Consider the following 15,919-nt stretch of genomic DNA (forward strand, 5'->3'; position numbering starts at 1 on the left):
GGTTCTAAAAGTCTAAACAGAGACCTGTGGGTCTAAAGGTTTAAGCAGATAAATGTTGTTCTAAAGGTCTAACCAGAGACTTGTGGTTCTAAAGATCTAAACAGAGACCTGTGGGCCTAAAGGTTTAAGCAGATAAATGTTGTTCTAAAGGTCTAAGCAGAGACCTGTGGTTCTAAAGATCTAAACAGAGACCTGTGGGTCTAAAGGTTTAAGCAGAGACCTGTGGTTCTAAAGGTCTAAGCAGAGACCTGTGGTTCTAAAGATCTAAACAGAGACCTGTGGTTCTAAAGATCTAAACAGAGACCTGGGGGTCTAAAGATCTAAACAGAGACCTGTGGGTCTAAAGGTTTAAGCAGAGACCTGTGGTTCTAAAGGTTTAAGCAGATAAATGTTGTTCTAAAGGTCTAAGCAGAGACCTGTGGGTCTAAAGGTTTAAGCAGAGACCTGTGGTTCTAAAGATCTAAACAGAGACCTGTGGGCCTAAAGGTCTAAACAGAGACCTGTGGGCCTAAAGGTCTAAACAGAGACCTGTGGGTCTAAGGGTTTAAGAAGATAAATGTTGTTGTAAAGGTCTAAACAGAGACCTGTGGGCCTAAAGGTTTAAGCAGATAAATGTTGTTCTAAAGGTCTAAGCAGAGACCTGTGGGTCTAAAGGTTTAAGCAGATAAATGTTGTTCTAAAGGTCTAAGCAGAGACCTGTGGTTCTAAAGGTCTAAGCAGAGACCTGTGGTTCTAAAAGTCTAAGCAGAGACCTGTGGTTCTACAGGTCTAAGCAGAGACCTGTGGGTCTAAAGGTTTAAGCAGATAAATGTTGTTCTAAAGGTCTAAGTAGAGACCTGTGGTTCTAAAGGTTGGTTCCACACACTGAACTTCATCCGCCGTGGAACGTCTGGTAAAAACTATTCTGCTCGACTGGTCCCCTCAGATATAAATTAACAGCTGGTCACATGACACCTCAGAATTCCTGACATTCCACAATAACAGGAACTCTACGGATGCACACAATCCCCCCCCCCCACACACACACACAGCTGCTTATTGTTTGTCTAAATTCCTTCACATCCTGTTTTCACCTGAACTCCTTCAGAACTGTTCTCTGTGTTCTATCTGTTGGTTCCCCTAAGGTTCCACAGTGTTCTCTTTATGTTCCCCTAAGGTTCCAGAGTGTTCTCTTTATGTTCTCCTAAGGTTCCACAGTATTCTCTTTATGTTCCCCTAAGGTTCCAAGGTGTTCTCTTTATGTTCTTCTAAGGTTCCACAGTGTTCTCTTTATGTTCTCCTAAGGTTCCACAGTGTTCTCTTTATGTTCCCCTAAGGTTCCATAGTGTTCTCTTTGTGTTCTCCTAAGGTTCCACAGTGTTCTCTTTATGTTCTCCTAAGGTTCCACAGTGTTCTCTTTATGTTCCCCTAAGGTTCCACAGTGTTCTCTTTATGTTCTCCTAAGGTTCCACAGTGTTCTCTTTGTGTTCTCCTAAGGTTCCACAGTGTTCTCTTTATGTTCCCCTAAGGTTCCATAGTGTTCTCTTTATGTTCTCCTAAGGTTCCACAGTGTTCTCTTTATGTTCCCGTAAGGTTCCACAGTGTTCTGTTTATGTTCCCCTAAGGTTCCATAGTGTTCTCTTTGTGTTCTCCTAAGGTTCCACAGTGTTCTCTTTATGTTCCCCTAAGGTTCCATAGTGTTCTCTTTATGTTCTCCTAAGGTTCCACAGTGTTCTCTTTGTGTTCCCCTAAGGTTCCACAGTGTTCTCTTCATGTTCTCCTAAGGTTCCACAGTGTTCTCTTTGTGTTCCCCTAAGGTTCCATAGTGTTCTCTTTATGTTCTCCTAAGGTTCCACAGTGTTCTGTTTATGTTCCCCTAAGGTTCCATAGTGTTCTCTTTGTGTTCTCCTAAGGTTCCACAGTATTCTCTTTATGTTCTCCTAAGGTTCCACAGTGTTCTCTTTATGTTCCCCTAAGGTTCCACAGTGTTCTCTTTATGTTCTCCTAAGGTTCCACAGTGTTCTCTTTGTGTTCTTCTAAGGTTCCACAGTGTTCTCTTTATGTTCCCCTAAGGTTCCATAGTGTTCTCTTTATGTTCTCCTAAGGTTCCACAGTGTTCTCTTTATGTTCCCCTAAGGTTCCAGAGTGTTCTCTTTATGTTCTCCTAAGGTTCCACAGTGTTCTCTTTATGTTCCCCTAAGGTTCCACAGTGTTCTCTTTATGTTCTCCTAAGGTTCCACAGTGTTCTCTTTGTGTTCTCCTAAGGTTCCACAGTGTTCTCTTTATGTTCCTCTAAGGTTCCGCAGTGTTCTCTTTGTGTTCCCCTAAGGTTCCACAGCGTTCTCTTTATGTTCTCCTAAGGTTCCACAGTGTTCTCTGTTATATTGTGTGTTCCCTGAGCATTCCCACAGAGGTTCTCGTCCCCGTTAGAACCTTTTAACAGCCACGTTGTTGTTGGTTCTCCTGACAGAGAGAACTGAGGAGGAACAGAGGAACGTTTCCTTCCAGATGACTTCACCTCCAAAACACGCCTCTCTCTCCAAACACAAACAGCCCGTCGCCATGGAAACAACCCTCCAGCTGGCAGTTAACCCTGTCAGCGCCAGAGAGGTGTCAGAAAATTAAATTAAATTCAGTCAAATTAAATTACAACTGTAATCAAATCTAAATTAAATGAAATTAATCAAATAAAATTATTAATTAAATTAAAATATAAATATATAAAATATAAATAATTATAGTTTAAATTAATTCTAAATTATAAATTCAATTAAATAACATTAAATCAAAAAATAACTAAATCAAGCAATATGAATTGAATTTAATTAAATAAATTGTACTGTGATTTTGTATTTAATTTATTTGTCTTCCCCTCATATCAGAATCTGAATCAATTTTATTTACAAACCCACTGTTGAAAAATGAATGTTTTCAACGACAGTTTCACAGGATCATTTAGTTACATTTTTTCACTGTTAAAAACTAAATGATTAAAATCAGGTGAAAACTGAAAAACATCCACATTAAAAATCTGTAGTTTTACACACAACAAAGTCGTACTTAGACGACAAACACAGAAAAGTAGGGGGAAAAAATCAAAAAAGGGGATGAAAGATTAAAAAAACATGGCAACAAAGTGTTTAATAAAAGTAATAAATAATAAAAATGTTCCACTAAGTTCATTTTATTTAAACGACGTGTCGATCCACAGTGGTGAAGGAGTTAAAGGAGCTGCAGCCGGAAAGTTGGACGGAAAGTTTCCCTGTGAGCCGACCAATCAGAGCGCAGCACACACACACACACACACACACACACACACACACACACACACACACACACACACACACACACACACACACACACACACAATCTGAGGGCGAGGCAGCAGCAGAGTCTCAGAGTTTTTCTGCAGCAGTTCGTCGAGTTTTCAGTGTTTGTGTTCGACATGGTGACTACCGAGACCCACCAGAGCCAGGACCTGCTGGTCCCCCCCAAGAACCAGGACCAGCAGGACCAGCAGGACCAGCAGGACCAGCAGGACCAGCAGGACCAGCAGGACCAGCAGGACCAGGACCAGGCCTCCTCCCCTCTGGCAGGCCTGGAGCTGGACAAGATGAACCAGGGTCCCGTCAACGCCATCACAGTTCTAACGCTGTTGGACAAACTGGTCAACATGCTGGACGCCGTGCAGGAGAACCAGCACAAGATGGAGGTAAGAACTGGGTCTGGGTTCTAGCAGAAACCAGGACTAGAGCGGGAACCAGGACTAGAATGGGAACCAGGACTAGAACAGGAACCAGGACTAGAACAGGAACCAGGACTAGAACAGCCAGTTTAGTTGGTCTGGGTTCTAACAGGAACCAGGACTAGAACAGCTCATTTAGTTGGTCTGGGTTCTAACAGGAACCAGGACTAGAACAGCTCATTTAGTTGGTCTGGGTTCTAACAGGAACCAGGACTAGAACAGCCCGTTTATTTCTGTCTGTTTGTGAACTGTGAGTCACATGACGTCTGCAGATGTGGAATTCTGCCGTGGATTCCTCACATGTTTGTCATGTTATTGTGGTTCCTCCCAGAGACGTTCCTGGGTTCTCCTCAACGTCGGTTCTTTTGTTGACATTGGCTCTGATTTAAAGTTTCCTCTGACCTTTGTATGAGAACCAATCAGCTGTTTCCTGCAGTTATCAGATGGAGAACCGCTGTTTATGTTCCACTCCATCTGTTAGAACACGTTAGAACGTGTTCCTGTCAGACCGGATCCTCATTAACTCTGTTTGTTGTAGAGCAGCTTCAGCTTCATATCAGCAACAAACAAACAACAAACAGCAGGAAATCTATCATCTACAATCAGTAATCTATTTATCATCAACATTCTATAATCTATAATCCTTAACTGTGATCGATAATCTGTAACCTATCATCTCTGATCAATAATGTGTGATCTATAATCTGATATGTTATCTATCATCTGAATTCTATAATCTATCATCTATAATCTATAATCAATCATCTCTAATCTGTAATCTAAAATCTATAGTCATTCATCTGTAATCTGTCATCTATTATCTATAATCTGTGATTTATAATCAGTAATCGGTAATGTATAATCCACCAACTCAGATCTATTATGTATTACTGATCATTTCTAATCAATAATCTATAATATTTTATCTATCATCTATAATCCATCATCTACTAGATGTGATCAATAATCTACCATCGATAAACTGTGATCTATAAATCTATAGTCGATCATTTAGAATCTATCGTATGTGATCTGTTGTCACCATCTACAATCTATCATTGATAATCAGTGATGTATAATCTATAAGTAATCTATAATCTATAAGTAATCTATAATCCATAATAATCTATAAATATTCTATACTCTATAAATAATCTATAAATAATCTATCATCTCGAAATAATCTATAATTTAAAAATAATCTGCAATCTATATTTTATAAATAATCTACAATCTATTAATGATCTATAATTTATAAATAACCTATTGTGGTGGATCCACTTGGTAAAGGAGAAGAGACATTCACCAAAGAGGACTTGTGCCTTGAAGAATCTGGTTTTCCGGTTCCGGGATTTCTGGCGGGTTTTGGTTTTAGGTTTTTGCCGGTTAAGGTACCCACATGTAGTGGTGTTGAAGGTGTTGTGAAGTGGAGAGAAACCAGTAAAGTTTTCGACTCACCTACATCCCCCGTCTCGTTGTTTCAACTCCACATTGGTGACCCCGACGTGCACGAACAATGTCCGACCACGAAGCCGTCCCTGTAGCTCCAGTCCAGGTAGCTGCCGCCGACGCGGTTAGCGGGAATGCTAACAACGTTTACGCTGCGGCGGTCAAGCTGCCCGACTTTTGGCAACATAACCCACGGCCGTGGTTCCAGCACATCGAAGCCCAATTCCAGCTGCGGGGGATTACGCAGGATGCAACGAAATACTTCCATGTGGTGGCGGCGTTGGATGCTTCCACCACGGCGCGCGCCATGATGCTGCTGGAAGCTCCACCAGCAGCCGGCAAGTACGAGGCATTAAAGACATTCCTTCTGGGGCTGTACGAACTATCGGAGTTGGAGAAGGCTGACCGCCTGCTTTCCCTCAACGGCCTCGGTGACGGCAAGCCGTCGGAGTTAATGGAGAAGATGTTGGCTGTGCTAGGATCGGCTGATCCTTCGTTCCTTTTCACGCACATTTTTCTGCGTCAACTCCCGGCGCCTGTTCGTACGGCGTTGGCCAGTTCCCCTCTGTCCTCCGGCAAGAACTACCGTGCTCTGGCGGCAGAAGCGGACAGGGTGTTCCTAGCCAACCGCCAACAGTTCGTCCATGCCGTGCTGCCCCACCAGGACACCCCTATGCCGCTCCCGGAGGGTGGTGCAGACACCGCGGCTGCGGTAACAGCTCGCCGCCACCCCGACGACGGTTTCTGTTATTACCATGCCAGGTTTGGAGCTAAGGCCAAACAATGCCGCAAGCCCTGCAGTTTCAAGGTTCGGGGAAACGCCGGAGCCGGCGCTCGTTAGCGGCTCTGGGCGTCGGCGGTGGTTGCAAGCTGCTGTTTATCACTGACTCGTTGTCCGGCCGGCGGCTGCTGGTCGACTCCGGCGCGCAGCGCAGCATCCTGCCGGCTCAGACCGTGGACACCATGGCCGGTGGACACGGACCGCGGATGGACGCCGCGAACGGGACGCCCATCCGTACGTACAACACCAGGTCGGTGGATGTGTGTTTTGGCGGACGCCGTTTCAGCTGGGACTTTGTTATGGCTGGTGTGTCCACACCGCTCCTGGGCGCGGACTTCCTCTGCGCTTTCAACCTGCTTGTGGACGTTAAGAACTGTCGCCTGATAGACGCCGTCTCTTTTGCCTCTTACCCATGCACGCTTGGGGGAGCGGGAGCACTCTGCCTGTCTAACACTCTCGCTGCCGGTAACCAGTATGAACGTCTGCTCGCCCAGTTCCCCGACCTGACCACGCCCACCTTCTCGTCTGCTGTGGCTAAACATGGCGTGGAGCACCACATTACTACCGTGGGCTCCCCAGTCTACGCCAGAGCCAGGCGTCTCGACTCGGCCAAGCTTGCCATTGCCAGGGAGGAGTTTTCCACCATGGAGCGCCTTGGCATTGTGCGCCGCTCGAACAGCCCGTGGGCTTCCCCCCTGCACATGGTTACCAAGGCTGATGGTGGGTGGCGGCCGTGCGGCGATTTTCGTCGCCTGAACAATGCCACTACCCCTGACCGATACCCCGTCCCACACATACAGGACTTTTCTGCCCACCTGGCGGGGGCCGTCATTTTTTCCAAGGTGGACCTGGTTCGTGGTTACCACCAGGTGCCGGTCCACCCAGCAGATGTTCCAAAAACGGCTGTCATCACGCCCTTTGGACTTTTCGAGTTCTTACGTATGCCGTTTGGCCTCAAAGGCGCGGCACAGACGTTTCAGCGCCTTATGGACTCTGTGTTACGAGACATGCCGTTTTTGTTCGTGTACTTGGATGACATCCTCGTGGCCAGCGTTTCCCCTGAGGAGCATATGACACACCTTCAGCAGCTGTTCCAGCGGCTCACCGACCATGGCCTCATCATCAACCCAGCTAAGTGCCAGTTTGGTCTGTCCTCTATCACCTTTCTCGGACACCACGTCACGCCGCAGGGAGCCGTTCCCCTTCCTGCCAGGGTGGAGGCGGTCACCGCTTTCCCCCGCCCCCGCACCGTGAGGTCTCTGATGGAATTTAACGGCATGGTGAACTTCTATAACCGCTTCATTTCCCGTGCCGCCCACCTCATGCGTCCGCTGTATGCAGCTCTGCGGGGCAAAGCGCCTAAGGACGTGTTGGACTGGTCCGCGGACATGGACGAAGCTTTCGTCGCCGCCAAGGCCGCACTGGCCGACGCTGCTCTGCTGGCGCACCCCTCTTCCGCTGCTCCAGTGGCGCTCACAACGGACGCCTCTGATTACGCGGTGGGGGCGGTGTGTGAGCAGTGGGTGGGCGGGGCCTGGCAGCCGCTGGCTTTCTTCTCCAGGCAGCTCCGGGAGAACGAACGCAAGTACAGCACCTTCGACAGAGAACTGCTGGCCCTTTTCCTTGCCACTAGACACTTTCGGTTCCTGTTGGAGGGTCGGCGGTTCACTGCTTTCGTGGACCACAAGCCGCTGACTTTCTCCATGGCCAAGGCCTCGGAGCCGTGGTCTGGCCGTCAGCAGCGGCAGCTCTCCGCGATCTCGGAGTTCACCACTGACATCCGGCACTTGTCCGGCAAGGACAACTTTGTCGCCGACTGCCTCTCTCGGGCAGTTGTGGGGTCTGTCCACCTGGGGTTGGATTATGCCGCAATGGCGGCGGACCAAGCCGTGGATTCCGCGGTCCAAGCCTACCGTTCGGCCCCTACTGCACTGCAGCTGACCGACGTGGCGTTCGGTGTGGCCAACGCAACCCTCCTCTGCGACACCTCCACCGGTTGTCCGCGCCCTCTGGTACCTGCTGCTTGGCGCCGTCGGGTTTTCGACGCCATCCATGGTCTTTCCCACCCGGGTGTGAAGGCCTCGGCTAAGCTGGTGGGCGGCAAGTTTGTTTGGCCCGGCCTCCGGAAGGACGTTAGAGCTTGGGCTGGCTCGTGTGTGCCGTGCCAGCGGGCCAAAGTGCACCGTCATACCAAAGCCCCTTTGGCGCCTTTCGTGGTGCCTGAGAGGCGGTTCGACCATGTGAATGTGGACCTGGTGGGCCCTCTGCCCCCCTCCCACGGATACACTCACCTGCTCACAATGGTGGATAGGACGACCAGGTGGCCCGAAGCTGTCCCTCTCTCTTCCACCACAGCAGCGGACGTCGCCCGGGCGTTCATCGGGTGCTGGGTGGCCCGGTTTGGGACGCCTGGTGACATCACGAGTGACCGGGGCCCCCAGTTCACGTCAGAGCTCTGGACTGCGGTCGCTGACCACCTGGGGGTGAAGATTCACCGCACTACGGCGTACAATCCGCAGGGCAATGGACTGTGTGAGCGTTTTCATCGCGACATGAAAGCCGCTCTTCGGGCCGGTCTTACAGACTGTAACTGGGTTGACCGCCTTCCGTGGGTCATGCTTGGCCTTCGCTCTGCCCCCAAGGAGGACCTCAAGGCCTCGTCCGCTGAGCTGGTGTACGGTCAGCCCCTACGGGTCCCCGGGGAGTTCCTTCCCGACACCACGGCTCCCTGGTCGGCCGCCTCTCATCGTACTGTGTCCCGGGCCGCTGCCGACGCCTTCGTTCCTGTTCCGACAGCTAGCCACTGTCTTCCACAGTCCTACGTGCCCAAGGACCTGCCGTCCGCGAAGTACGTTTTCATCAGGCACGATGGCCATCGGACTCCGCTGCGGCCCCCCTACGACGGGCCCTTCCGTGTCCTGGAGGCGGGTGCTAAGAACTTTGTCGTGGACGTGGGCGGTAGGCCAGAGCGGGTCACTGTAGACCGTCTCAAACCTGCCCACATGGATGTGGAGGAGCCGGTTCAGTTGGCCCTTCCTCCGCGGAGGGGGCGCCCTCCGGTTTCGGACCGGGCCCCGCCGCCAGTCGGGCCTCCGGCCTCCGGTGGCCCCGTTCCGACGCAGCGTAGCCGTTTCGGGCGGCTGGTTCGCCCCCCACGTCGTTGACTGTTTCTTTTGTTTCGGTTCCTGTGGTTAGTAGTTGCACTGTTTTTGATTGTCAGTTTTGGTGAATTCTGGGGGGGCCTGTGTGGTGGATCCACTTGGTAAAGGAGAAGAGACATTCACCAAAGAGGACTTGTGCCTTGAAGAATCTGGTTTTCCGGTTCCGGGATTTCTGGCGGGTTTTGGTTTTAGGTTTTTGCCGGTTAAGGTACCCACATGTAGTGGTGTTGAAGGTGTTGTGAAGTGGAGAGAAACCAGTAAAGTTTTCGACTCACCTACATCCCCCGTCTCGTTGTTTCAACTCCACACTATAATGATTAGAAGCTGATGTGGTCTGAAAACATCTTATTGGTCGTTGTGTCACTTTTTGAGTGATCAATTGTTAGGATTCAGCCTGATATCTGATTGATTATTGATTGATTATTGATTGGTTATTGAGAGGTTACTGATTGCTTATTGATTGGTGATTGGTGTTCCAGGGCCACCAGGTGGAGATGGAGGGCGTGGTCAGAGGGATCCAGGCTGATATGACCAAACTGTCCAAGAGTCACAGTCACACGTCCAACACCGTTAGCAAGCTGCTGGACAAGAGTCGCAAGCTGTCGGTCACCATGAAGGAGGTCAGTGAACGCACCACCAGTCAGTTGGTGAACGCACCATCAGTCAGTCAGTGAATGCAAAACCAGTCAGTCAGTGAACGCACCATCAGTCAGTCGGTGAACGCAACATCAGTCAGTGAGTGAACGCACAACTAGTCAGTAAGTGAATGCACCACCAGCCAGTCAGTGAACGCACCACCAGTCAGTGAACACATCATCAGTAAGTGAACGGAACACCAGTCAGTCAGTGAACGCACCATCAGTCAGTCAGTGAACGCAACATCAGTCAGTGAGTGAACGCACAACTAGTCAGTAAGTGAATGCACCACCAGCCAGTCAGTGAACGCACCACCAGTCAGTGAACACATCATCAGTAAGTGAACGGAACACCAGTCAGTCAGTGAACGCACCATCAGTCAGTGAGTGAACGCACAACTAGTCAGTAAGTGAATGCACCATCAGTCAGTCATGAAAGCACCAACAGTCAGTGAACACATCATCAGTCAGTGAACGGAACACCAGTCAGTCGGTAAACGCACCATCAGTCATTGAACACACCACCAGTCAGTGAACACATCATCAGTCAGTGAACGGAACACCAGTCAGTCGGTAAACGCACCATCAGTCATTGAACACACCACCAGTCAGTGAACACATCATCAGTCAGTGAACGCAACACCAGTCAGTGAACGAACCACCAGTCAGTGAGTGAACGCACCATCAGTCAGTCAGTGAACGCACCATCAGTCAGTCTGTGAACGTACCATCAGTCAGTCTGTGAACGCATCATCAGTCAGTCAGTGAACGCACCATCAGTCAGTGAACACACCACCAGTCAATGAACACATCATCAGTCAGTGAACGCACCACCAGTCAGTCTGTGAACGCACCTTCAGTCAGTGAACGCACCATCACTCAGTCAGTGAACGCACCATCAGTCAGTCAGTGAACGCATCATCAGTCAGTCAGTGAACGTATCATCAGTCAGTCAGTGAACGCACCATCAGTCAGTCAGTGAACGCAACATCAGTCAGTCAGTGAACGTATCATCAGTCAGTCAGTGAACGCACCATCAGTCAGTCAGTGAACGCATCATCAGTCAGTCAGTGAACGCATCATCAGTCAGTCAGTGAACGCATCATCAGTCAGTCAGTGAACGCATCATCAGTCAGTCAGTGAATGTATCATCAGTCAGTCAGTGAATGCGCCATCAGTCAGTGAATGCACCATCAGTCAGTCAGTGAACGCACCATCAGTCAGTCAGTGAACGCACCATCAGTCAGTGAACGCACCATCAGTCAGTCAGTCAACGCATCTCCAGTCAGTCAACGCACCACCAGTCAGTGAACGCACCACCTGTTGTCCAGGTGTTCTGAACGTGGTGTTCTTGCAGGTCCGTGATAGGATGGAGCGTCAGGGCGTCCAGGTGAAGAAGCTGGAGGCAAACCACGCCCACTTGATCGCCAGGAACAACTTCAAAGTCCTCATCTTCCAGGTGAGTGTTCCAGAGAACGGAGAACAGGTGGTCTCTCATGCCATATTTGGTCATGAGCTGCTGCAGGAAGTGACCTGGAACAGACAGAGTTCTAGTGTGTGTTCTAGTGTGTGTTCTAGTCTGTGTCTGTCCAGTGTGTGGTTCTAATGTCTGTTCTTTACCAAATCCGCTCCTGGTTCTGTTGGTTCTGGTTTCCTGAAGGTGAAGTTAGAACGTACACTGAGATTTTAGAGAACGTGGTTCTTCCAGATCCTAATGATTGTTCTCCATCACAATGATGTCATCACAGGTACTTTTAGGTTATCCTGTGGTTCTGTTAGAGTTCCTCCACAGATCCAGGAAAATCGGTGTTCCACTGAGGTGCCACTGAACTACCTCTGACACTACAGCCGTCAAAATGTTCTCATGACGTTCCTCTAATGATCCACTGAAGTATACTGTTGGTTCCCTATGAACTCCCCCGGAGTCCCCCATAGTCCCAATAAAGTTCCTGTCAAGATCCAGTGGGTTCTGTGAATGTTACCCAAGCATTTTTCTGAGAGTTCCTCTAATGTTCCCATGAGAACACATTAAGACCTACTTCAGGTCACAAACAGGTCCTCTGGTTTCTCTGTTGTTCATCTGTAGTTCCTCCTCAGTTCACCTGAGATGCTTGTGGCATTCTCCTGATGTTCTCCTGATGTTCTCCTGGAGTTCTCTTGATATTATCTTAATGTTCCCTGATATTCTCCTGATAGTCTTCCAATGTTCTCCTGATGTTCTCCTGATTTTCTCTTGATCTTCTCCTGATGTTCTCCTGGTTTTTTTCCTGATATTCTCCTTTTGCTTCCTGGTGTTCTCTTAATGTTCTCCTGATGTTCTCTGGCTCAGGAGGAGAACGAGATCCCGTCCACGGTGTTCGTGAAAGATCCTCCTCCGTTCCCTCGTGATGAGATCCTGGAGGAACGTGAGGAAAGCCTAGACAGGAACAGTTCCACTGGCTGCGGGCTGCAGACCATCGACCTATCGTCTGATGAGGATGTCGGTCTGGAGGCGGAGCTAGAAGAGGAGGAGGTGTGGCCTCACGATTTGGAGAACATGGAGAAATCCAGAGCCGAGAAACTGAAACGATCCAGCCTGAAGAAGGTGAGAACTGCAGACAGGTGAGTAGTGAGACAGGTGTTCTCACCGTCAGACAGGTGTAACAGTGTCTCTGGTCGCAGGTGGACAGTCTGAAGAAGGCCTTCTCCAGGCAGAACATAGAGAAAAAGATGACAAAGATTGGAACGAAGATCGTTTCAGCGGAACAACGAGAGAAGATCAAGCAGAAGACCTCCAGCCTGAAGGTTTCCCCACTGAGCTTCAGCATAAGGAAGGTACCAAGATCTTTTCTGTCCATTATCTCACTAGAACCTGAGTCAACACATCTGTGGTTCTCTAGGTTCTCTGACATTTTCTAAAGGTACTCCTATGGCTTCCCAAAGCGTCTCTGCTGCAACATCTTCCTGTAGTTCCTTTAACGTACCTGTATGGTTCCACCAACATTCCAAAATGTCACCCAGAGTCTTCATAGGGTTCCACCGATGCTCTGCTGATGTTCTCCAGACCTTTCTCTAAAGTTCTCATCATGTTTAGTTTCCTCTCATATTTCAGAAAAGTCTTTAGGTTGAAATCCCTCCACTGTTCCACAGAAATTCCTCTGATGTTCTTTTCGAGTTCTTCTTATATTCCACTGAAATTCTCCTAATGTTCCACTAAATTCCTCTAATGAAGTTCTCCTGACATTGTACCAATAATCTCCTGCTCTTCAACAAAAGTTCTCCTGATGTTCCACTAAAGTTCCCCTAATATTCCCCTCCAGCTCTCCTAACATTCCACTCAAATTCTCAGAATATTCCATTCCTCTGGCGTTCCACTAGTAAGGTTTCCCCAAAGCTCCACTCAAGTTCCCCCAACCTTCCTCTAAGGTTTGTCTGACATTCCCCTGAAGCTCTCCTGATGTTCCACTCAAATTCCGTTAATACTCAATTAAAGTTCCTCTGATGTTCCACTATAGTCTTCTAATGTTCCAGTGAAGTTCCCCTTATGTTCCACCTAAGTGCTCCTGATGTTCCACTGAAGTCTTCTGATCTTGCGCTTAAGGCCGTCTAAGTCTTGCAATGTTACACTCAAGTTCCTATAATATTGCATTAAAGTTCCTCTGATGTTCCACTAAAGGTCTTCTGATGTTCTATTAAAGTCTTCCGATGTTTCACTGACGTTCCTGTGATGCTCTACTAAGGTTCCCTTTGGGTTCTTCGGTAACAGTCTCCTGTGTTTTCAGCCTCGCAGCAGCTCTGACTCCCAGCCTCCAGAGGGCTCAGCTCCGACCCAGGAGCCACTCACCACCGAGGCCGACATCCAGCTCTCTCCTCTGGGCAGCAGCGACCTGGACGTCCCCTTCACGGAGGTACACGCCCAGCTGGCCCCGGCTGAACACCAGGAGGAGGAGCTGAGGGAGGAGGTCGAAGAGGAGGAGGGGAAGGAGGAGGTGGAGGTGAAGGAGGAAGTGGAAGAGGTGGAGGTGAAGGAGGAAGTGGAGGAGGTGGAGGTGAAGGAGGAAGTGGAGGAGGAGGTGCCGGTGGTTCTGGAGGCCGATGTGTCAGTGGCTTCTGAGGGGGTTCCTGAGCAGTACGCTCTGTCCTCCACCCTCCCTCAGGAGGAGAAGGAGGACGAGTCCTAAAGTCTCACAACAAACCGGAGCTGTCCAGACCATCTTAAAGGAACAGTGGAACCTTTAGGAGGATCCTGTGAGGTTCTCCATCCTTTTCCTCAGGTTCCTTCAGAAGTTTTGTCTTCAGTCTTAGATTCATTCAATGAGGCGTCGTCTGTTCTCCACGTTACATTCAGCCAGGAGAGTAGAACACGTAGAACTGTTCCTTTAAAGTCTGGAGCTCCGGATTGCTCTGAGAAGACAAACGTTCCTCTTCCATTGATGAACCTTCAGATATCTGATGGTGTTTTATTTAACGTCTTATGCGTGACCCTGAGAACCTCGTATCTCCAGAACAGGAACATCTAACATTCCATCACCCAAACATTTTCAGGTTAAAGTTTGAATGATGTTGGAGAACTCTGTAGGTTAGTTCTACTACTGATCTGGAACCTGAAGATCAAACATGGAGATAGAGGGTTCTACAGGACCGCTAGAACATATCTTTATATTGAACGTTCTTTACATGCTCTCTCAGTTTGAATATCACAGATTTATAGACGAGCACCTGGCTGATGTATATTGATCAAGAACCAGAAAGCAACACTGGAACCAGTGGAACCCAACAACTTATCTAGAACTCAGAGATCTCTGAGGGAAACGTGGTGCTAAACAAACTAAATGTTCTCCTGTGGTTCCACCATTAATCCAAAAATGTTCTGCTGAACTGCCAAGACCTTCCAAGTTTCCTCTAATGATCATTCAGGTTCTTCAAACTTTGCATTAGGGCTATGTCAGGTTCCACTAAGGTTCCTGGGAGCATCATAAGGTTTTTCAAAGGTTACCATCAAGTTTTTACCAACATTCCTAAAGAGTTCCACTAAGATTCATAACATTATGTAAACATTCCACCAAACCTAAAGTTAAGATCTTGGGTTCCTCTGAGGTTCTTCTAATGTTCCTCACATTTTCCGCAATGACTTCCTAATTTCTTCTTTGATTCCCATTAACTTCCACTGAGGTTCCTTTGTGTTTACAACAAGATTCCCCTAAGATCTCAATGATTTCTTACGGTTCACATAAGAGTTCCTTAAGATCTGTCTTCTTTCCCCCATGGTTCCCGTTAGCTGCTCCAAAGTTTCTCTACAAGTTTCCACCAACATTCTCCTATGGATCCCTGAACAATCCTCCAGTGTTCCACCAGGGTTCCCCTCAATGTTTCATGATATTCCGATGCATTTTTCTCACTGAAATCCATGGTTTCCTAAAGGTTCTTCTAATGTTCCACAGTGTTTTCTCAAAGTTCTTCCAAAGATATCTTTAGCATTCCCAGAGGTTTGTCAACATTCCACTGCAGTTCCCATAATTTTACCATGATGTTGTTGTAATGTTCTCCCAATCTGAAGTGTTTCTCCAAATGGTCCCCTGATGTTCTCCAAACAGTGTTCCTGATGTTATGCTACTACTAGTGTTCTTTAATGCTCCTCCTATGTTCTCCTAACATTTCACCTGGTGTTCTGCTAACATCATCCTAACGTTCTCCTGACGTTTTCAGACGTTCTCCTTTTGTTCTCCAGGGGGTTCCATCTGCTTTATAGTTTCCAGATAGCTTACTCAAGTCAGATGTTTCCTCTGATCAATAAATGATAACGATTGATCAGTTGATTGATCAGTTCGGTCTCTGAGTGTTGGAGCTGATTGGTTCTGCTGATCAATAACCTGATCAGACTGATTGATTCATGAGGTCAGATCTGCTGCTCAACTGTTGCTTGTTTTCTTTTTTCTTTTCACACAAACAGAACCTATGTGCCAAAGAACGCTTTTTTTGATTCTGATCACCTGTCGATCGGTCTGATTGATCACCTGAACTCTGCATGTAATCAATAAAGTCAGTGACACCAGCTGCTGCTTCATGCGTCTCGTTCTTCCTCCAGGTTCAGCTCAATAAGATAAAAACGATCAATCATTGATAGAAGATCAATAAAATAAGAATAAGTAATCTTTAACAGAAGATCAATAGAATAAAACGATCAATCATT

The 15,919-nt window shown here is 48.0% G+C and overlaps 1 protein-coding gene and 1 long non-coding RNA gene across 26 annotated transcripts; both read left to right on the plus strand.

Moving 5' to 3' along the window:
* The first annotated feature begins 22 nt into the window (after window positions 1-22).
* LOC127531836 (uncharacterized) lies at window positions 23-2,543 on the plus strand. Of its 25 annotated transcripts, XR_007939057.1 has the most exons (12): window positions 23-430; window positions 851-1,156; window positions 1,285-1,316; window positions 1,381-1,444; window positions 1,477-1,508; window positions 1,573-1,604; window positions 1,637-1,668; window positions 1,829-1,860; window positions 1,925-1,988; window positions 2,085-2,116; window positions 2,149-2,212; window positions 2,309-2,543. It is a non-coding gene; the product is annotated as an uncharacterized LOC127531836 (long non-coding RNA). The 25 variants fall into 25 exon arrangements; XR_007939056.1 differs by lacking the exons at window positions 1,285-1,316; window positions 1,637-1,668; XR_007939049.1 differs by lacking the exons at window positions 1,285-1,316; window positions 1,477-1,508 and having other exon boundaries at window positions 1,381-1,412.
* Window positions 2,544-3,318: 775 nt separating this feature from the next.
* On the plus strand, window positions 3,319-15,781 carry LOC110971317 (caveolae-associated protein 2-like). Its single transcript, XM_051941985.1, has 6 exons — window positions 3,319-3,691; window positions 9,595-9,735; window positions 11,108-11,209; window positions 12,080-12,334; window positions 12,412-12,564; window positions 13,512-15,781. Exons 1-6 carry the CDS (start codon window positions 3,425-3,427, stop codon window positions 13,908-13,910), a joined length of 1,317 nt encoding a protein of 438 aa, XP_051797945.1. The 5' UTR covers window positions 3,319-3,424; the 3' UTR covers window positions 13,911-15,781.
* Window positions 15,782-15,919: the final 138 nt, after the last annotated feature.

Source organism: Acanthochromis polyacanthus, chromosome 22 (genome assembly GCF_021347895.1).
Source record: "Acanthochromis polyacanthus isolate Apoly-LR-REF ecotype Palm Island chromosome 22, KAUST_Apoly_ChrSc, whole genome shotgun sequence".
Classification (NCBI taxonomy): Eukaryota; Metazoa; Chordata; class Actinopteri; family Pomacentridae; genus Acanthochromis; species Acanthochromis polyacanthus.